Source organism: Equus asinus, chromosome 26, assembly GCF_041296235.1.
Source record: "Equus asinus isolate D_3611 breed Donkey chromosome 26, EquAss-T2T_v2, whole genome shotgun sequence".
Classification (NCBI taxonomy): Eukaryota; Metazoa; Chordata; class Mammalia; order Perissodactyla; family Equidae; genus Equus; species Equus asinus.
Genome location: NC_091815.1, coordinates 32944944 through 32966333, shown reverse-complemented (window position 1 = coordinate 32966333; position 21390 = coordinate 32944944). Strand labels below are relative to the sequence as shown.

The following is a 21390-nucleotide window of genomic DNA, read 5'->3' as shown; positions in this document are numbered from 1 at the left end:
GGGTGGCAGTGCTGTTAAAGTGCTATGGGGTCTTCACCCCAGTGGATGCCTGAGGCCGAGGGCGGGTCCAGGACCAAAGCCCAGGATTCAGGATGCTCCCCACCTCACTGAGCACCCAGCAACTGGCAGTCGGACCCCTGAGGCCGCAGCGAGGGGCAGGAACTGCAACTCCAGCCTGGCCCCCCCGGGCAACAGGCCTCTGTCAGCCGGGTCTCCACCGGGGCCTACCCTGAGTTGTGGTTTCTTGTACTGAAGTCTCCTGAGCCGCAGACCTGGGCGTAGGAGAGACATGGGGTCTCTCAGCCTGCCAGCCCAGGATCCACACGCCTTTATTCTTTGGGGACCCCATGCATGCCCCAAGTTGGAGGGCAAAGGGAGACAAGCCCAGACCTCAGGGTGCCACCCCCGCGGCAAGTCTTCTCCCTCAAAGAAGGCGGTCCTTCTACTTCAGAGGCTGTCAGATTCCTGGGAAAGCACATGTTCCCTGCTTGCTGTAAACTGGTGGCTTTAAAACCCAGCTCAGTTGGCTCGCAGTCCCATCCTCTCGTCCCCAAAACCCCTACCCCATGTACTTCAGCCTGGCCTACTTCTGACACCAGCAACCTCTGGCCCAGCCCCAGGGATATCCTGTGAGCGAGCAAGGCCTTGGCACCCACGGTACTGGTCTCCTTCTTTTTCCCAGATTCATCCTGGCCAGGACCCTGAGCGTAGGTCCCTTTCCAGGCCTTCCAGCTCTCTCGTTCTCCCTCAAATCACTAGCCCAGCTCACAACCCCATCAGACATTACTTGCCGCCCCTTAAAGACCACAAGCCCCACGAGAGCAAGGGTGGGGACGAGTACCCGCCTGGCTCCTGGCTGTCGAGCACCGTCTGGGATGAAGGCGGGACCTCACCCCGGAACCTCCATACACCTGCGATCTAAATGCTGTGCAATTCTAACTCAGCACCAGCTCTGGCCACATTCAACTTGTCCCCTTACCCCACCCTGCAGGCTGAGGGGGGAGAAGCAGAATGGAGCCACCCAGGTGAGGTCCCCATGGGGCTACAGCACCGTTCCCTCATGTGGGGTGGGAGCTCCCGACAGGGACCAGCGCTCCTGGCCCTGGTCATGATGGGGCTGCCTGGCTGGCTCCACCCAGCACCTGAGCTCCGTCAACTCCAAGAAATGAGGGGGTCCACAGGCTGCGAGTGGTTAAATAATTAATAAGATTACCAACAGCGTGTTAATTACAAATAATGAGAGAGGAGCTAGAGGTGGACAATCCTCCAAATGGGGAGCCAGGATCCATCCGCAGCCCCAAGGCCCAGGGGTCCGGCCACCCGGGCGGGGCAGCTCCGTAATAAATAATGGAGTTGGGGGCAGGGGGTCAGGGCTGTTCCTGCTTCTTCTTGACAGAAATCCGCTTCTTCCTTGCCGCCAGCATCTCATAGAAGGGGTCCACGCTCACAGCTGCCCTGTGGAGGGGAGGGGGTCCCAGGGTGAGGACCAAGGAGTCGGGGCCCCAGCCCTCCCCACCTGGGGCTCCGGAGCCCAGGCTCACTGGATGGACTTGATCCACTCGTCCTTCTCCTCCTGCGTGGGGGCCGAGATGCGGTAGACCATGTGGTTCCCTTCCACCACCCGGCCGTCCGCCTCCGTCTTGCAGGCTTTGATGAGCTGCCCCTTGTTGTTGGGGATGTAGAGCTCGAAGCAGTTCTGCGGGGACGCGGGAGAGGACGGACGGGGGTAAGAGGCAGCCTGGGGCCAGAGGAGCCATCGCCGCGGCAGGAGGGGTACAGAGGGGGCCTTACTGGTTTCCGGGGGTCGTCCACCTCTCGGATGCTCAGATTCTCCAGGGGGATGATTCCTCGGGGCTCCTTGTCCTGAAAGAACAAGTTGGACAAGACTCAGTCACCACTAGTCTCCTCCTCCCTCAGACCCGGGAGTCCATCCCCCAGCCCCTCCTCCCTCAGACCCAGGGGTCCAGCCCCAGCCCCTCCTCCCTCAGACCCAGGGGTCCAGCCCCAGCCCCTCCTCCCTCAGACCCAGGAGTCCAGCCCCAGCCCCTCCTCCCTCAGACCCAGGGGTCCAGCCCCAGCCCCTCCTCCCTCAGACCCAGGGGTCCCGGCCCCCAGCCCCTCCTCCCTCAGACCCAGGGGTCCCGGCCCCCAGCCCCTCCTCCCTCAGACCCAGGGGTCCAGCCCCAGCCCCTCCTCCCTCAGACCGGGAAGTCCAGGCCCCCAGCCCCTCCTCCCTCAGACCCAGGGGTCCCGGCCCCCAGCCCCTCCTCCCTCAGACCCAGGGGTCCAGCCCCAGCCCCTCCTCCCTCAGGCCCAGGGGTCCAGCCCCAGCCCCTCCTCCCAGGGCCCCAGAGCACAGCCCGGCTCCACCCTCACCGTCGTGTACTCAAAATAGTAGAGGCAGTTGTCTGTGAGGATAAACCAGCGCCGCTTCCACGTCTTCACCCGGCCCCCTGAAAGGGAAGGGGTGGGAGGGGGCCTGGGCTCAACAGGGGGACAGGGCCTCTGGGAGGGCGGGGAGGGGAGTGAGGCAGAGCAGCGCAGGGAAGGCGGGGCTGCGGGGCCTGGGACAAAGCGACGCGTGGGAAGAGACAGACAAGCAGGGACAGGCGTGTTTGGGCCCACCCCCAGCATGGGGCTCTCTGCTTTCTAAGCCTGTCTGTCGGCCCAGCGCCCAGGAGTCCGGGCCCCCAGCCCCTCCTACGGGCTCCTGGGGGCAGCCCCTCCCCTCGTGTAGTGTCGGGGAGCGGGACGGGGCCGTGTACCTACCTCCTGGGGCAGGCAGCGAGAAAGCAGGCAGGACCAGGCGAGGAGAAGGGAAGGCAGAAGAATGGGGTGCCCCCAAGAGCCGCAGGAGACAGAAACAGGGTGGGTGAGGGGGGAGTGCGCAGGGGGCGGGAGGGAGAGACAGCAACAGCAGAGAGAAACACGCAGAGAGGAGAGGGAGGGAGAGAGAGGGAAGAAAACCAGTTACATCCACACGAGGGAGGAACAGCCAGACCCTCTCCCGCCCCGGGAGGCCGAGGACCCGAGCCCACGGAGGGCCACGAACACCTCCTTGCATCAGTGCCCGGCTCCAGCCCACCCCCAAGGACAGGTCCTAGCCAGGAGGGCCCTCCACTGCCACAGTGGAGATGTCTCTCCCTGGAGCTCATCCCACAAGACAGAACCCCCAGTCCTTGGCCTGGGGTAGGCGTGGGGACTCATGTCAGCTCCAGTAGAAACTGGCTGTGTGACCTTAGGACCACCTCTTGCCCTCTCTGGACTCCAATCTGGAGATGCACTTGGGCCCACACCTTTCTGCTTCTGGGTTCCTTGTGGTCCCAGGAAGATTAAATAGTAACAGTAACAACGGCTTTTAGGAACCATCTTTGGGGATATAACCCCCAGCACAGACTTCCCTGCCTCTCTTCAGTGTTTTAAGGAAGAGCTACCTTTTCTAATGGCCACAAAGCAAAGAGATCTGGTTTCAAGGCCACCTCTGCCCTGTGGCTGTTGGATGGTGACCGAGCCTGTTTCCTCACCCGGGAACTGGGAAGGACGCCTGCAGGTGGGAGTGGTCAGGAGGGGCCCTGGCTCCCAGTGAAGCTGGCCCTCCTGCTTTCCTCTCCTTCCTGCCCACTCCCTGCCAGGGGCGCCGCCTGGAGCTGAGGCGGGAATGCACCCGCCAGCGTGCTGGCTGCAGGGAGGGGTCCGCGTTGTTGACAGGCGCCAGGACACCTGTGCCCCAGGACACCTGTGCACCCGGCCGGGGACCTGCCTTGGCTGCAGGGGCCTTGGCCTCAGAGCACAGCTCACAGCGGGAGGGGAGAGGCACCCTGGAGGGAGCAGACCCTCCATGGCCGGCGATGGGCTGGAAGCTTCCCCGGGGCCCCCGCTGCCTCCACGGTCTCCACTGGACTGTAGCTCCTCACCCGACTGTCTCCCTGGAGCCACCCTTCGCCGCTTCGCCATCAAAAAGCCACAGCCGGCACTCCCGGGGGGCGTCTACTACCAGGCGCGGCTCACAGCCGGCGGCACTCAACCTCGGCTCCGCATTGGAGGCCGCTGGGAGCTTGCAACGTGACGGCCGGCCCACGCGGCCCCCGAGATCCTGACTTCACGGTCTGCGGCCGGGCCAGCGGGGCTCCAAAGCTCCCTGGGGCGTCCCGTGTGCAGCCAGGGCTGAGAGCCACTCAACCCTCAGATGACCCCTCGAAAGGGGCGCCTGTATGACCCCTGCTAACTCACCCTGCATTTGCTGGTGCCACGTGTCTCAAGGTGGACTGGCCCCCAACTTGCCCACGGCCAGCTGGGGACTCTTAGTCCTAAGCACAGAGCCGGGCATGAACCCCGTGCTCCCTCACCCCTTCTCTGCACCCACCAATGTTTACGGAGCCCCTCCTCAATGCCAGGCCCTGTGCCTGCACCCAGCACATGGGCCTGATCTTGTATCCAACCCCATTGTGCAGATGTGGAAAGTGGGGTTCAGAGAGGTCGAATCACTTGCCTAAGGTCACACAGCAGGTATGTGTGTAAGCCACATCCACAGCCTGGCCCCCTAACTTCTCCCAGCAGGGTCAGGAGGGGACATACCCAGCTTAAGGAGCCAGCCCTCCCGGTCCGGGTTGAAGAAGGTGTGGGTCAGATCGTTCCCGTCATCCTCAGGAATCTTGAAGGGCTCATTCCGGATGCTGTCGTAGAGGTTCTGAGGGGCAAAGGCGCAGTCAGCAACTCCAGGCCCCGGGAACCCTCCTGGGGCTACATGGCATGGGAGGGCGGTGCTCCAGCAGCCAGGGAGGCAATGAGACCACGGGTGGGACGGGTGGGATGGCCCCCAGAGGGAGGGCGGGTGGAGAAGGAAGGATGCGGCTGGGGAGGAAAGGGAAACGGAAGGCAGAAGAGTGGAGGGAGCCCCAGAGAGGAGAGAAAAAGAAGATGTAGAGAGAACAGACACAGTTGGAAGAGGCTGCTAGTTCTCAGAGAGAAGCAGACAGACAGGCGGAGAAAGAGACAGACCAACACCCAGAAAGACTCAGAGGGCCAGAGTGACCGCAAAGAGAAACGCGGAGACAAAGGCAGAGGCAGCCAGAGAGAACGAAGGGAAAGCGACAGGATGGCGTCCGTGGGAGGGGCGGTGATCCCTGGCGGACGGCTCAGGCTCAGGCACAGGGGACCGGGGGAGGGTCTGTGGCAGGAAGAGGACAGGGCTGAGGGGCTGTGGGGAGGGGAGGGGGCCTGACCCTGAGTAGCTCCTCAGGCAGGTCCCCGCCCTCGTTGATGCCCCGGTTCATGGCCACAAAGCGCTCCAGACCCGGCTTGTCCCGGACGTTGGGATTGTGAAGGCTGGTGTTCAGCATGATCACGGCGAAGGACAGCACGTAGCACGTGTCTGCACCGGACAGTCACGGGGTGATGACACAGGTATGTGGGCCCCCGGCCCTCCTTCCCAGGCCCCAGACCCCAGGCCCCCACCTGTGGACTGGAAAACCCCGGGGTTGCACAGGCAGTATCGCTGGGCGAAGGCTTCCATCATCCGGTCAATCTTCTGGGCCTCTCCAGGCAGGCGGAAGCTCCACAGAAACTGCCTGGGTTAGAGAGGGGCTGGGGTGGGTGCCAGGACTGGCAGAAGCCCCTCCTTGCTCTCCATGGGTGTGAGGAACTGGCAGTGAGAGCTCCAAACCTTGTGGCCTCAGTGGCTGTGTCAGGTATGGACACGTGATCCAATCTGACCAATGAGCACTGGCTGTGGGAGTTTTCATGGATTTATACAGAAATAGCCTCTTTCTTTCTGCTAACGTTACTAAACAGATCTGATGGTTGCTAGGAGCTTCTGTTATCATGTGGGAGGAGGGTCTGCAGAGAGCAATGCCAACACAGTGGCGAGCACAACCGATAGATAGAGTTGACCTTCTGACACCATTTGAACACCTGGATACAGCTATACCTGAAGCAGACACTACTGTGGACGTTTGCATTGCACAAGACAATCAATCTACTAATTTTTGTTTCTGTTCCTGTTTTGAGTAGAGGTCATCAATTGTAAAGAAAGCTCTGACAGATACGCTCCTGCCCTTCCAACTCTGTCCTTCTCACCTGAGGGCCTGTACCAGATTGAGGTCGGTGAACTCATGCAGATCCACAAAGGCATGGAGCACTGCCAGGTTCAGCTCTTCCCTGGGAGGAGAGGGACAAAGTCATGTCAGGAAAAAGTCTCGGGAGGTGGGAGTGGACCGGAGGCAAAGCCTTGGGGAGGCTGTGCCACCTCTTCTGCACAGTGCTGCCTCCGTAGCGGGTCAAGTTTTGATGTGGCCCCATCACTGGCCTGGCACGCAGGCAGGGATATCCAGAACACTCTCTGGGGAGGACCATCTGTAGGAGAACCCTGGCTTGGCTGGACCTTTGTACAGTTGGGAGACGCAGCACAAGTGTGGTCTGCCTACTGTGACCTCTCTCACATTCCGCAGATGTCCAGAGAGGGCTCCCACTCCCTCAGATGCCCATGGACAGTCCCCACGCATCCCAGATGTCCACAAAATGGTCCCCACACACCCCAGATGCCCACAGACGATCCCCACACACCCCAGATGCCCACAGATGGTCCCCGCACACCCCAGATGCCCACAGATGGTCCGCACACCCCAGATGCCCACAGATGGCTCCCACACACCCCAGATGCCCACAGTTGGTCCCCATATGCCTCAGATGTCCACAGATAATCCCCAGACATCTACAGATGGCCCCCACATCCCCAGATGTCCACAGATGGTCCCCAAACATCTACAGATGTCCACACAGGTTCCTAGACATCTACAGACAGTCCCTACATCCCCAGTCTCCATGCACCCCAGATGTCCAGAGATGGTCCCCGTGCACCTCACATGTCCAGAAAGTTCCACACACCCTAGATGTGCACACAATCCCTAAGCACTTGACATTCACAGATGGTCCTGCGCACCTCAGACATCCAAACATTCTCCACGCACCCCAGACGCTCCCAGATGGTCCTCAGGTTTCCCAGACTTCACAGAGGGTCCCCATGCACTCCTATGTCCAGTCTCACAGCCTTTGAGATGGTCCCCACACTCCAGAGGTCCACAGATGGTCCTCACGCTCCCAGATGTCCTTGGGGTCCCCGTGCTCCTGGATAGCGAGTGACGGTCCCCACACTTCCTAGCTGTCCACAGTTCCCATGCGCACCAGTTGTCTACACATGGCTCGCATGCTCCCATGACACGCAGATGTTCTCCACTGTCCCCAGACCTAAACGGAGGGTCCCCACATCTCCCAGATGTCCACAACGGTCCCCAGGAAGCTCACAGGCGGCCCAGGCTGCCCGAGGCCCCTGTGTCGGTGCCTTCTGGCAGAGTCCAGTGGGAAGGCCAGTCCCTCCAGGCCTCGCCTTGGGAGAGGAGCTGCGGTGTGAGGGCAGGAGCTGGGGGCGGGGCCGCGGGGAGAGGCCCAGAGAGCGGGCCGGGTCTCACCTCTCCCCGAGGTAGTCCCCGATGGCCGTCTTGTTCAGGCCCTCGCCCTTGTACAGGAAGCGGGCGATCTCCTCGGGGGTGTTCTGCAGAAGTTCGTTCTCCACCAAGAACTGGATCCCCTGGTAGGTGGGGGCCGGGTCTCAGTGATGACAGCCAGGACGCCACTGCCCGCCACCTCCTCGGAAACCTCGGCAGCCCAAGCCACCCCCATCCTCGACCAAGCGGGGCCAGGTGTCATCTTCAGGCGTCTTACAGGTCCTTAAATACCACCCCTCCCACCTCATAGCCTTTGCTCCTACTGTTACCGCTGCTTTGCCCGGTTAATTCCAGCACCAAGAGCAGGAGCAAGAGCTCGTTTGTTGAATGACTGAACAAACTACATTGCTTCGGGTAAGAAGAATAAGGTGAGAAACTACTAGCAGACAGCAGTCCATCAAGGGCTGTGAGCGCCAAGCCTCGGGCTGGACGGGGGCCTTCTCTGGCTCTCCCTATGCCATGAGGACCTCCATTATAGCTCTCTCTTTAGACTGTGGTATCCATGTCTTGGGGCTCCCTGAGGGCAAGCTTGGGTCAAACTCTGAGTCCCCAGCATTGCCTAGCAAAGGGGCAGGCCCAAGGAAGCCTCAGGAAATGGGTGTAAAATGAATGACTGAATGCACAAACATCTTTCCTCCACCTGGTGAACACTGACTCATCCTTCGAACCTGATCTGAATGTCCCCTCCTCAGGGAAGCCCTCCCCGACTTCCACAGCCCCCAGCACCTCCCTCTGCCACGGCACTTGTGAACCCTCTGTCATTGTCCATGTTCCCTACTAGACTCAAGCTCCCCCTGGGACTCTAGGTGACACCAGAAGCGGGTCCAGAAATAGGAACAGAAAGGGGAAGAGGACCTCCCAGGCAGAGGACACAGCAGAGGCAAAGGTCAGGAGGCTGGAGCACTTGGCTAGTGTTCAGAGGACAAACGGACAGTCACCATCTGAACCCAGGGATCAGGACCAAGTCTGTCCACCTAATGGAGACCTTTAACCGTCACACTTCTGGAACGTGGAAGTGCCAGGAACCTGTCTGGATGTCTGCCCGGCTGATCCCAGCCCTGTGGCCTCAAGCACCTTTTTGGGGTCCATGTTGAACTTCTTCCTGCCCATTGCCATCTTCCGGTTCCGTTGCAAGGTCTTACTGCAGGGGCAGAGAACGGGAGACGGAAAGTCAATCCTGGGCATCCCCAGCCTGGCCTGGTCCCATGACCCCCAAGTCCCCTACCCCGGCCCTCACCTGCCCTCATTGGCCTCCAGACCCTCCACCTCGCTCATGGCTTCGCTGAGCTCCTCCCGCAGGCGCTGGATCTCCACCAGCAGCTCCTGCTTCCGCCGCCGGATGTTCTCCAGCTCCATCCGCTCCTCCGGCGTCAGGTCTGGGGGCTCTGGGGGCCGGGATCAGGGGTTGGAGGTCAGTTTTGGGGACTGGGAGCCTGGAATCCTGCCCTCTGGGGGAGGCCACGGCTGGGGGAGGGGAGCAGGACTCCCAGGTTCAGGGGGAAGATGAGGATGAGGATGAGGGTCGGGCCTCCTATGTCTGCAGGAGGAAGGGGCTGGGGGCCTGGATTCCTCAGTCCAGGGGAGGAAGGGCTGGGATCTAGATTCTCCAGTCCTGGAGGAGGAGGGGGCTTGGGGTCCGGACTCCTGAGTCTAAGGGGGAAGGGGACCGGGAGCCTGAACTCTTAGGTCTGGGGAAAAGAAAGAGCTGGAAGCCTGAACTGCTGGGTCCATTACTTGGAGGGGGGCTGAGGCCTCGGTTTTCCGCCTCCATTGCTGGCGAGGCGGCCGGGGGCCGGGGTGTCCTGACTCCCGGGTCCATGGGCAGTAGCTACGGCAGGGGACGCGGATGAGGCAGGGGACGCGGATGACAGCCGGGAAGAGTTGGGGAAGGGGCGGGGTCTCTGCAGCACCCCCGTCCCCTGCCGCCCCCCTCCCCGCTCCCGGCAGGCCCTGGGCTCGCCCGGCCCCTCCAGCGGGAATGGTCCCGCCCCGGCCTCGCCTCCGCCGCTCCATCCCGCCCCCTCCCGCCGCCACCGGAAACAGGATCGGCCCAAACAATGGCCTGGAACGCCCCGCTCTCGGGCCCCGCCGGAAGCCCGGCCCGCGCCCCGCAAAGGCGAGGCCACCGGGGTCCGAAGGGCTCGCGCCCGCCCGCAGGGATGTTCTCGGAGGAACGTTCGGGACGGAACGCTCCGTCCGCGCCCCGCCGGCCCCGCCCCTCCCCGACCTACCATAGACACCGTCCTCCATGGCGGCTAGGAAGGCCCGCGGGGAGTCCGGGGCGGTCCCGCCGGTCGGGCCTGGATCCGCGCTGGCCCGCGGGCTCGGGTGAGCCCGCTCAAACGCCCCGGGAGCCACCGCCGCCTCCTCAGCGCCAGTCCTCAGCGCTGAAAAGACTCTCCCTTCGCCTCCCAACCGCCCCGCCAGTAGGGACCGCCCCTCGTTTTGACACCGTCCAATCCACGACGTGCCCTCTCGTCTGCTCCGCCCCCGACGCCGAAGGATAGTCCTCCAGGGCCAATAGGCGCACAAGGAGCATACGTAGCCATGTCCGGCCGGAGGTAGACGGTCTGGGGGGCCAATTGGAGCGCGGGAAGGGCGCCTGGCCCCGCCTCCGAGACAAAAGAAGGCACTTGGCTGGCTGGCCCGCCAATGAGAAGCCTCGGAAGGGAATTGCATGGAGGGGCTTATGCGGCGCAGAGAGGACTGCGCCTGCGCAAGGGCTCTGGGCTCTAGGATACTAATTCAATAGAGCCCCGCCCCTAGCAAGGCGTTGCTGGGGGGCGGTACTTTGTTAGTCTTGTTGCCAGGGGGCGGGACCACGACTGCCAGTTGTTTCGGTGAGCCACACCTCCTAGCAGGCCCAGCTGGCGTTTGACGGCAGCGGTTGCCAGGCAACCAGGAGCAGCTTTGGCTCACCTTTCTTCTGGCCTCCTTCCTCCCGGCACTGGCCTCTGCGATACTCAGACCCTTTTCCTACCCCGTCCTCTGACCCCATCCACCTTAGCCTCTTCAGAGTCAAAGGGTGGTGGAACAAAAGATTTATTCTTTCTCCCAAATGCTACGCTCTTTGGCATCTGTCATGGAGAACGGGACAATAGGGGAAAGCCGAATATAGAGAAAGCACAGGCTCCGCCTACCTGGCGCCGTCTGCTTCTCAGGCTCCTCTCTCTCTCCCTAAAACTCCTCCCCTTACCCTAGCATCCCCCTAAGACAAACTCCCTTTTCCTCAGCATCCTCCCACCTCTGATTCCTTCCCCCTTCTCAGAGTTCTTTCCCTCCGCTCCGACTCGCCCCCCCTTACTCCCCCTCCTCTTATACTCTTGGCTCTTCATAAAGTCCTCCCTCCTCTCGGAGTCCTCCTGCATCTCAGGCCGTCCCCCTCTCCAGCCTCTCATTCCCATTCCTTGCAGGCAAAGAGGGTGCAGAAGCCCGGCCAGCCGGGATGGAGACCCTGAGCTCCCCTGTCACGGGCGGGTCCCTAATTGGGTCTGAGGTGGTGCCTGGGCCTCGTCCTCATTCGCCGTCCCTGGGCTCGCAGGTGGGGACGGATTCGGGGCTGGGACCTGGTTAAGCTGACAGATTAGCCACGGAGCCTTCTAATCCCCTCACTGACCTTTATGAGTGGCCCAGGCGCTGCCCTCCCCGGTGGAAGCCCAGGCTGTGCCCGCCCCGCCCCCACTCCCCATCCTTCCAAACAGACTCCTTTTCCTGTCCTTTCACCCCCAACTTAACATCCTCCTCCACTCCTGTGGTTCCATTGCCTCTAGTCCCTACCCTAGACACCCTGAGCTGGGAGAGCGGCAGCTAATTAATCCCATCCGGTGATTACGTGGGGATTCTGAAGGATAAAGGGGGATGGGGAAGACAGAAGGGGGGACCTAGCATGACGCAGCACTTAGGCTGATGGGCAATGACAGTGCCTGCCCTTAGTCTTGGGACACGGGGATGGGACAATGCCCTCCTCCTGGCAGTGGCTCCTTCTGCGGCTGGCTCCCAGCCTCCTGGGCACTTAGGTAGATGGCAGCATGGCAGGGGCCAGGCCTGAGGACCGGTGCTCCAGAAACACTCACAGACACACCACCAGGGCTCCCAGTGATTTAACCCCTAAACACACTCCCCTGGCACTCAGAGCTACCGCCTCCATTCCCCTGGCCCCCAAGCTGGACCAGGGAGGCAGTGCTTCTGGCCCCCAGCCACAGCCCATACTACCCCTTGCCTGCCCTGTGATTCAGACAACCAGGTTCAGAGCTGGCCTCCAAGAGCACCTCCCATTCCAGTTGCCCATGGAAGGCTATGGTTTCCAGCACCAGGGAGATGTGGGAAATCCCAGGACCCTCACCCCCACCTCACCCTCAGTGAAGGGCAGAATCATCCTGGTGGAAAGGCCCTTGGAGATCTTTGAGTTCCAATGTCCCATTTTTACAGATGGGGAAACTGAGGCAAGGAGAGGGGAGTGATTTGCCCAAAGTCACACAGTAAAGTTGGGGCAGAGTTGGGATTTAGAGCAAAGCTTCCTGGATCTTTGTAAAGGACCCCGTTCCAATTAGCTCAAGCTCAATTTCTAACCCCTCTGTAGGAACCACGGGAAAAAATAGATAGATATCTGTATTTATATTATATATATATATATATACAATACATGTAGGTATAACACCTTTAAGAAATAAACACACATCGCCAGGTGCAGGATTCCAGAGCACTGCAGACTCACCAGCCTTGGGCCTCTCCCTTTCCTTGCCCAATAAGTAGCCCTGTTACCCACACCTTCTAGGTCAGCCCAGAAATGCTGTCTCTCGAGTCCCGAGTCTACCTCAGAACTGCCAAGTTCTAGGAGCTGATTAGAACTTCCAGGTCTTGATAATGGACAACTCTGGACCCCTGGAGCCTTGATTCTTTGGCATTACAGAACCACAAAGAAGTCGTCTAGAATCATCGAGATTCTCAAGTCCTTTGGGCAAACTGGAACCAGCAAATCTCAGACATATCTAGGATCATCACACCTTCCTTGACTCTGTGATCAATCTAGAGCCACAGAATCCTGATTCCTTTGGACATTCTAGAATGGCACTTAAAAAAAAACCCTGCGGATCATTTAGAAGCATTGATTATCCCCTTGCTCCGATGTCCTACAGCCAGTGGTCCGGAGTTACCCGGCATCAAGAACTCCTCATCTCTCACTTCAGTCCTTCTAGACCCACAGACTCACCATTGTTTTGTGCATTCTAGAAACATAACTCTAGTTTCTGGAGTATGTCAACTCTCTAGATCAAAGCTGTTCTAGAATGACCAGTCCTTGCCTCTGCATTCAATCTAGATTCACAGAATCTCAACTCTTGGGCTTTCTGGAACCACAAGGTCCTTTCTTGACTTGCAGTCAACATTCCTTGACATTGGTCAATCAAGATAGTCTTGAATTCTTCAGACATTCTTAAGGAGGGCCACCCAAGCAGGGCGTAACCTTCCCTCCTTAGGTGGTGTAGAAAAAATCATTTGCTACTTGGTTGGCTGAGTCTAGAAGCAACAGTCCCTTGAATCTCTGGTCAATCCAGGCCTACAGACTCTTGATCTCTATTGCTGCTCAATAACTGTCGACCTCCTCCCCCAGAGGCCGTCTATACCACTGATTCCCGACCTGCTCAACAACCTAAGCCAGCCACATAGAGGAATCTAGAACGACGAGTTCTCGCCTCTTGGGTGGTCCAGAATTCTGGATCCCTCAGCTCTGGTGAGACTCAGGAATCGGGCTGACAAAGGGGTCTCAGGAGGGAGCATGGAACGCAGTGGAATTAAGGTCCAGTACGTCCGTGGTGGGTCCACTAAGCATAGCAGAACTTCACCAGCTAATAATTTACCCAGCAGGCCTGTCTGGTCTTGGGAAACACCTGCCGCCATCCCAGGAGAGGGCCTGATCTCTCCATCTTGCTACCTCTGGGAAGGGGGTACAAATAGGGAGACACCAGCTGATTTCATGGGGGCAGGGTCAGTGCCAGGGTTGGTGTGAGTACTCGGGGGCTGGCAGCTTCATCTTCTGCCTCCCCCTCGTCCCCCTCCTTGGCTTCCTCTTCCTCATCTTCCTCCTGGCAGCAGCTCAGAGCAAGTTCATTCTCATAACAAAATGCAGCCAGGGAGCCAGGGAAGCTAGACTTGGGACTGTGGGAAGCCTGCTCTGCCCGTTCGTCTAGCTCCTTGGCGCTGCAGACGGGTGTCCCTGGGACCTCATAAGTGCGATGGAAGTGGCGATAGTCGACCTCGTACTGGGAGCCACGCTGGAAGAGGACTGGCTCAAAACGATGGCCCCAGAGCAGCTCACCAGGGAGGTAGGAAGAGCGACACTGTGTGGTCATCGCCGTGGCCTCAACCATGCCCTCGAGAATGACCACCAGCTCGAAGTCGGCCCGGGCCAGCTCGGCACGTCCTAGTTCATACAGAGGACTGGCAGAGTCGATCTCGTGCACGATGGTGATGGGAGACACGAGGAAGATGCGATCGGTGCCACCATCAAAGCCCACGTCCACATCCTGATGGTCCAGCGGTATGTATTCACCCTCCGGGGTCACTCGAGGCTGCAGTGAAAAGTGAGGGGCCAAAGATAGACAGCAAGGAGCACAGAGATGTACAGAGACAGGAGAGAAAGGAGTGATGCAGAGAAAGAGGAGGGCAGAGACCAGCAGGGGTTGGGGTGGGGTGAGAACATGGACCCAAAGAGAAGGGGACAGTGACCCAGAAAGAGAGGAGGACAGAGATACGGGACAGATCGGGAATAAAAAATGGCTTTCAATATATGGCCGGAGAAAGATAAACGAGGATGACACCCTGTATTCCACCACAGCCTCAGGCTAGGCCCTGCACTATCTACCGCCCCCTGACCCCAACCACAAGCCCCTCCATCCGGTGTGTATGTGTGTTTGTATGTGTGGGTGGGTCGGGGTATGCAGTCCCTAGGCCACGTGTTGGCAGTTTCACCCCACCTACCCACTGGTTCCAGTTCCTCCCCCCAGACCATGTCAGTGCCCCACAGACTTCTGGGAGACACAGTATCCCTCGTGGTCATGACTCCTGGTGTCTCCAACAGTCAAGCAGGAGACAGAAGTGGGCGGTGGGGGACCCAGTCTTTTGCAACTGTCTCAGGGGCCCCCAGATGCTGCTGGGAGTTGTAGTTCCCACCACTGTCCCTCCCTCTCACCCAGGTCCAACCTCAGCCCAGGGTTCTTAAGTGTCTTTACTGGGGCAAGGGCAGCTACTGCCCCAGAATTTGTTTGGGCAGTTTGACTACAATTCTAGAAACACTAAGTCCCCTTCTTCAGGGCGCTGGAGGGAGCCACAGGCCAATGGGAGTTGTAGTTGTTTTTTGTGGGTTTTTTTGCTGAGAAGCTAAAATTTGAATTTCCTTACCCCTGCCCTGTACTCCTCCGAGCAGGAGGCTGGTGGGAACGACTGGGCCACTGACGCGGGGAATGACGTCTCCCATAAATGCTGCAGGACCCCATGCCCAGGGGTGGGGAAGAATTGTGTTCCACAGCTCTGCAGGTGTGAGCTGCACCCCATCCTCGGGCCTACATCTCCCACAACCCCAAAGGGGCCTGGACTCAAGTCATAGGCCATTCTCTGTACCACAGTGTTGGCTGAGAATTGTAAACCTGAGCCGTGGTTTACAGCACCCACAAAACTACCTCATCTCCTCAGACCACCCAGTCTGGACACGTTCTCTGCCCTCAGAGGCTTCTGGGAATTGTAGTTCGGAGCCTTCACAGGCCGGGAGTGTCCCTCTCGGGTCTAGATTTCCCACCATCCCATAGAGGGCCCATCCTCAAGCCACAGGAAGCTCTTTATGCCTCAAGATGTGTTTCAAGTCTAGGCCTCCAGGAAGAACTAGAGAGATCACGAATCCCTCTCTTTGCTTTACATCTACAACTGGTCCGGGAACCATCCTCAGTCCCCGAGCTCGGCGCTAGCTTCCCTGCCTAAGAGACTGCTGGGAACTGTAGTCCACGCACCCTCCAGGCCCCACGCACACTTCGCCCTCAGGCCTACATCTCCCACAATCCCCCAGGACTCCCGCCCGCCAGCCCGCCCTCCCCGGGACGCGGCGCCCGGTACCTGCAGCAGCTGGGCCCGCACGTGGGCCTCGACGAGGTGGCTGCGGCGCAGGTTGCCCACGCGCCACATGAGGCAGAGGCGGCGGTCGCGCAGCGCCACGACGGCGTTCTCGCTGAAGACGAGCGTCTCGTTGCGCTTCTTGGGCTTGGCCATCTTGGCCATGACGGCGCCCACGACGAAGGCGTCGAGCACGCAGCCGGCGATGCACTGCAGCACCACGGCGGCCACGGCGGCCGGGCACTCCTCGGTGACGCTGCGCACGCCGTAGCCGATGGACGTCTGCGTCTCCAGCGCGAAGAGGAAGGCGGCCAGGAAGCTGGCCACCTGCGAGAAGCAGGGGGCGGGCGGCGGCGGCGCGGCCAGGTCGCCGTGCAGCGAGGCGATGAGCCAGAAGGCCAGGCCGAAGAGCAGCCAGGAGGCGAGGAAGGAGCAGGAGAAGAGCAGGCACATCCAGCGCCAGCGCACGTCCACGCACGTGGTGAACAGGTCGCTGAGATAGCGCGCGCCCTGGCCGCCCAGGTTCACGAAGCGCACGTTGCAGTGCCCGTCCTTCTTGACGAAGCGCCCGCGCCGCCGCCCCACCGCCGACGGCGCCCACCCGTTGTGGCACAGCCCCGGCCCGGCCTCCTCCTCATCGCCCGCCCGGCTCTCCCCCGACTCCAGGGCGCCGCTAAGGCGGCGCAGGGCCCTGGCCAGGCCCATTGGGTGGGGGCACCCCCTCCACTTGGCCTAGTGGGGGGCGGGCGCCCCGAACCTGCGGGGACAAGAAACGGGCAGCAACGTCAGGGGGGCCAAGAATGGTGGGCTTCTTGGACAGGCATGCTCCCTGGGCCTTAGCGGCCTCATCTGGCAAAGGGGGGAAAGGATACTCACCTTGACAGTCAAAACAGTACCCATCAACAGCCGTGTAATAATACTATAGGAGATATTGTATAGCAACAGCCACAAAACTACAGCCATAACAACAACAACAACATTATAGCAAGCGCCGGAATAATTAGGGCAGACATTTATATAGTGCCAGGCACTGTTTTGAGCACATTACATGAATTTACGTGTTTTAGCCTCAGAGCAGTATAGATATTATCACGCCCAGTGTACAAATGAGGAACCTGAGGCACGGAACGTTAGACTTGCCCAAGGTCACAGCTGAGTAAACTGGGATTTGAGTCCCAGCAAATGCAGAGTCTACTATGTGGTAACTGCTTCCCAGCATGGAGTCAGCATGGAGAGATGAGCCAGGCTCTGAGGTCACCTGTGGTTCAAAAACAGGCTCAGAAAGCACAAGCAACAAAAGGAAAAGAAGTGGGTAAATTGAACTTCATCAAAATTAAAAACGTTTGTGCTTCAAAGGACACCATCAAGAAAGTGAAAAGACAATCCACCGGCGGATGAAAATAGTCGTAAATCATATATCTGATGAAGAGTTTGTTTTTAAAAGCTATAAAGAGCCTTACAACTCAATAATAAAAAGACACTCCAGGGGCCGGCCTGGTGGCATGGTGGGTAAGTTTACACATTATGCTTCGGCCACCCAGGGTTCACAGGTTCAGATCCTGGGCACGGACCTACCCACCGCTCATCCAGCCACGCTGTGGCGGCATCCCACATACAAAACAGAGGAAGACTGGCACAGATGTTAGCTCAGGGCCAATCTCCCTCGCCAAAAATAAAAACAATAAAATAAAAAGACAACCCAATTCAAAAATGGGCAAAGGATCTGAATAGACATTTCTCCAAGAAAGATAGACCAATGGCCAATAAGCACATGAAAAGATGCCTGACATCATTAGCCCTCAGGGAAATGCAAATCAAAACCATAAAGAGATACCAACTCATACCCACTAGGATGGCAATAACAAAAGGAAAAAAACCCCGAAAATAACAAGTGTGGACAAGGATATGGAGAAACTGGCACCCTCAAACACTACTGGTGGAATGTAAAGTTGTGCAGCTGGTGAGGAAAATAGTCTGGCATTTCCTTAAATGGTTAAACGTAGGGTTACCATATGACCCAGCAATTCTCCTCTTACCCAAGATAAATTAAAACGAGTGTCCACACAAACACTTGTACACAAATGTTTATAGCAGCGTCATTCACAACAGCCAAAAGATGGAAACAACCAAATATCCATCAACTGATGAATGGATAAATAAAAGGTGGTGTATCCACACAAGAGAATACTGCTAGCAACAAAAAGAAATTAAGCATGGATAGATGCTACAACATGGATGAACCTTAGAAACCTCATTCTAAGTGTGAGAAGCTGATCACAGAAGATCACATATTGAGTACTTTCATTTATAGGAAATGTCCAGAATGGGCAAATCTATAAATTGAGAAAGTAGACTAGTGGTGCTAGGACTGGGGATATGGGGGGATTGGGGAGTGACAGCCAGAGAACATGGGACTTCTTTTTGGGGTGATGAAAATTTTCTAAAATTGATTGTAGTTGCACAACTCTGTGGATATGCTAAATAACGTGCAGTCGTACACTTTAATATGTGAATTGTATGGTATGTGAATTGTATTTCAATGAAACCATTACAAAAAACAAAAACCAACCCAGGCTCAGCCCTGCCCCTCCGATCTCGGGCAAGTCTTTCTGAGCCATGGTTTCCTCGACTGTAAAATGGGGAAATGGGATTCCTTCGAGGGCAGGAAGTGCTTTCTAGTCATATAGACCCACAACCCAGTCGTGGCTCAGCTGTTGACCCACTACGTGCCCTGAGACCACTGGCTTCCTTTTCTGGAGCCTCAGTTTGCTCATCTGTGGAATGAGGATAGAAAACCCCACCTTGAAAGGAAGAGGGATCCAGAAGAAAGACGTTGGGTTTTTGAATCAGGCAGCTCTAGGGCAAATCGTGGCCTGGCCACTGACTAGCTCTATGACTGGTGGGAAGTCTCAGCCCTTCCTGAGCCTCAGTTCCCTCATCTGTGGAATGGAGGGAACCTCGACAGGGTGGAGGAAAGATGGAGGGAAAAGCTGGGCATGGACCTACAGGCCTCATCGTACGCCAGCAGCTGCAGGGTTACCATCTAGCGTGGTGGTGGAGGGACTTCCAGGACCTGTCCGGTCTAGGGGTGAAGTGTTTTGCCTATCACTTCCATCAGTGTTTACCAAGCACCTATGTACTCGGTGCCCCCTGTGCCAGGCCCTGGGGATCCTCATGGGCTTCTTGGTAGGGCTGGGGGCACTCAATCTGAGGAGAGGGCGTTCAGTCAATGTGAAGTTCAACACCAGTGGGCGCCCTCCCCTGCCCCCAGCTCTGCACCTGCTGTCTCTGACCACCCGGACAGGTCTGCCACGTGGGGGGCTATTACACCCCTCTGCAGAGGCAAAGCTGTGGCTCAGGTCAGAGTGGGCTGGGCCTGGCTGTGTCCAGCGCCCATGATGTGCCCCAACCTTGATTCTTTTCTCACCCTCACAACCCTGGGCGTTAGAGATCGTTTTTCTGCAAAGGGGAAACTGAGGCTCATCGCTGAAGGGGGCAGGTTTGAGGTCAGAATCCAGGCTCCAACTTCTACCTTTGTAGCCCTCACACAGACCCCTCCCCTCGCCGCCCCAGGCTGGGCCTCCTCACACCCACTCACCAGTCTCTAATCACAGCTCTGGGAGGTGGGACTTTGCTTTTTTAAAAAGCAAACTGAGGCACGGGGCCCATCCCTTGTCTCAAGTCCCTCAGCCGGACGTGGCAGACCCTGGGCCCCACTCCGGGCTTCTCGGTGCCCGAGCCTGAGCGACGAACCACGGATGACCTTATCAAGTGCCCTCCTCCTGCCTCCTGAGCACCTCCGAGCTCCAGAGCCTCCTAACGAGCTCACCAGATGCCCATGGCCACCCCCGGACTCCACCAGACCCCGCCACTCACCTCGCCTGTTCAGGATGCTGGGAGGTCAAGATCATCGTCCCGTTTCACAGGTTGGGGAACAGGCTCAGAGACCTGGCCAGACCCACGTGGTGCCGGGGGTGGGGTGCCGGTCTGGTCCTGAGCCTTCCCAAACCAGGACTCTCCTCCTAAATCCTTGAGTCCCACCCTCAGCCCTGTGAGGCGGACGAGACCGTGTCCATTTCACAAGGCCGACTGGGGTCTTCACCTCCAGGGGGCCCTGTCTTGTGTCCAAGTGGCCCAGCTCACAGGGGTGTAGGCCACTGGGCTCAGGGCACCCCCTCCCCCGCAAAGGCAGGACAGAAGGGAAAAGTATCCGGAGCCTGAAGTCCTCCCCCTTCCTCCCCCTGACCTGCGAGAGCAGCTTAATGTTTCCATATAAAGGAGACCCGTGGCTTAAGGTGCATCGACTTCATGTCAAAGTCACTGTCTAATCTGGGCCAAGAAGCCCCGCCCCTGGGCACCAACCTCCCTCCCCGCCCCCCCCACCGAAGAAGCACTTTCACTTCCCCACACCCTGGGTGTCCCCCTCCCCCAACTACTGATGGGGTCTGGGCAGCAGGGTGGAGGGCAGGGACTGAGGGGAGGGGGCGTGGGGCAGAGACTGGAGACAGACAAGGGTGCAGAGGCTCTGAGTGGGAAGGAAGAGAAGGGTGCTGAGAGAGCGGGCCCAGGAAAGAGGGAAGGACAGAGATGGGGGTGGAGATCCCGAGAGAGACGGACAGGGGCCCAGAGGGGGATGAAGACCCAGGGAGAGGGGTACAGAGACCCAGAGAGAGGGGGACAGGGACGCAGAGGGGGACAAAGACGCAGAGACCCAGGGAGAGGGGGACAGAGACCCAGAGAGAGGGGGACAGAGACCCAGAGAGAGGGGGGACAGGGACGCAGAGGGGGACAAAGACGCAGAGACCCAGGGAGAGGGGGACAGAGACCCAGAGAGAGGGGACAGAGACCTGGAGGGGGGGACAGGGACCCAGAGTGAGGGGGGCAGGGACCCAGAGAGAGGGGGACAGAGACCCAGAGAGGGGGACAGGGACCCAGAGAGGGGGACAGAGACCCAGAGAGAGAGGGGGACAGGGACCCAGAGAGGGGGACAGAGACCCAGAGAGAGGGGGATAGAGACCCAGAGAGAGGGGACAGAGACCTGGAGGGGGGGACAGGGACCCAGAGAGAGGGGGGCAGGGACCCAGAGAGAGGGGGACAGAGACTCAGGAGGGAGCGGAAAGACCCAGAGAGAGGGGGACAGAGACCCAGAGAGAGGGGGACAGAAAAGAGACAGGCCGACTACAATCAATCGGGAAAGAAGTGGAGATCCTGTCTTAGGAAATGGAACGATGGGGAGACGGAGTTGGGAAGACAGAGATGGGGCAAGAAAGAGAGGCTCGGATGAGAGGGAGGATGAGGGGGACAGAAAATGGAGAGGATTCAGAGACAGAGGCACTGGGCTGGAATCTGTCTCTGAGGACGGGGGACCTTGGGGCAGAGACAGCGGAGCAGAGAGGAGGGGGAGGCAGGCTGGCTCCCAGGCCCAGGAGCGCTGCCCGGGCCCTCCATGGAGGCGCGTACCTGGTGGGGCGGCCCACCCCCATGTCCTCCACCGGGGGCTCCTCTGCTTGGCCGAGGGGAGGCCTCTGTGAGTACTGAGGGGCTGTGGTCCGTCCTCGGCCCCAGGGGCCCTGTGCCGGGCGTCCGACCTCTGTGTCCACAGGAGGATCAGAGGCCTGGCCTGAGGGGGGGCAGGGGGTGGGGCCAGCTCAGAGCCGCAGAGGGGGAGCCAGGGAGGACGGCCAGGCAGGGCGGCTGGGCCACAGCCCAAGCAGGCTGGAGAGGAGCCGGTGGCAGAGAGACACAGAAGGGGGAGGGGGCCAGGACACACGGGAAGATGGGGGGACAGATGAGG

The 21390-nt window shown here is 59.0% G+C and overlaps 2 protein-coding genes across 4 annotated transcripts; both read right to left on the bottom strand.

The window, feature by feature from the left end:
* Window positions 1–1183: 1183 nt before the first annotated feature.
* On the bottom strand, window positions 1184–9950 carry CYTH2 (cytohesin 2). The gene is made up of 12 exons (XM_044759657.2): window positions 9731–9950; window positions 8737–8884; window positions 8574–8640; window positions 7464–7582; window positions 6076–6156; window positions 5455–5567; window positions 5223–5371; window positions 4576–4687; window positions 2377–2453; window positions 1792–1863; window positions 1542–1696; window positions 1184–1455 (listed from the first exon to the last, which is right to left on the bottom strand). Exons 1-12 carry the CDS (start codon window positions 9747–9749, stop codon window positions 1368–1370), a joined length of 1200 nt encoding a protein of 399 aa, XP_044615592.1. The 5' UTR covers window positions 9750–9950; the 3' UTR covers window positions 1184–1367.
* Window positions 9951–12094: 2144 nt separating this feature from the next.
* KCNJ14 (potassium inwardly rectifying channel subfamily J member 14) lies at window positions 12095–21196 on the bottom strand. Of its 3 annotated transcripts, none has more exons than XM_070498833.1 (3): window positions 21057–21196; window positions 15600–16353; window positions 12095–14065 (listed from the first exon to the last, which is right to left on the bottom strand). In XM_070498833.1, exons 2-3 carry the CDS (start codon window positions 16299–16301, stop codon window positions 13469–13471), a joined length of 1299 nt encoding a protein of 432 aa, XP_070354934.1. In that variant the 5' UTR covers window positions 16302–16353; window positions 21057–21196; the 3' UTR covers window positions 12095–13468. The 3 variants fall into 3 exon arrangements, with proteins under 3 accessions (XP_070354934.1, XP_044615594.1, XP_070354935.1); XM_044759659.2 differs by lacking the exon at window positions 21057–21196 and adding an exon at window positions 19473–19940; XM_070498834.1 differs by lacking the exon at window positions 21057–21196 and having other exon boundaries at window positions 15600–19940.
* Between the last annotated feature and the right edge of the window lie 194 nt (window positions 21197–21390).

Bases quoted from the DNA above. Each gene is read 5' to 3' on its own strand.
- CYTH2 (XM_044759657.2), bottom strand. The intron at 5,372-5,454 runs GTGGGGGCCTGG...TGTCCGGTGCAG, and splicing joins CGGGGTTTTCCAGTCCACAG to ACACGTGCTACGTGCTGTCC. The intron at 1,456-1,541 runs GTGAGCCTGGGC...TCCCCTCCACAG, and splicing joins GAGTGGATCAAGTCCATCCA to GGCAGCTGTGAGCGTGGACC.
- KCNJ14 (XM_070498833.1), bottom strand. From the start codon at position 16,301: ATGGGCCTGGCCAGGGCCCTGCGCCGCCTTAGCGGCGCCCTGGAGTCG. The intron at 14,066-15,599 runs GTACCGGGCGCC...TTTTCACTGCAG, and splicing joins TGCGGGCCCAGCTGCTGCAG to CCTCGAGTGACCCCGGAGGG.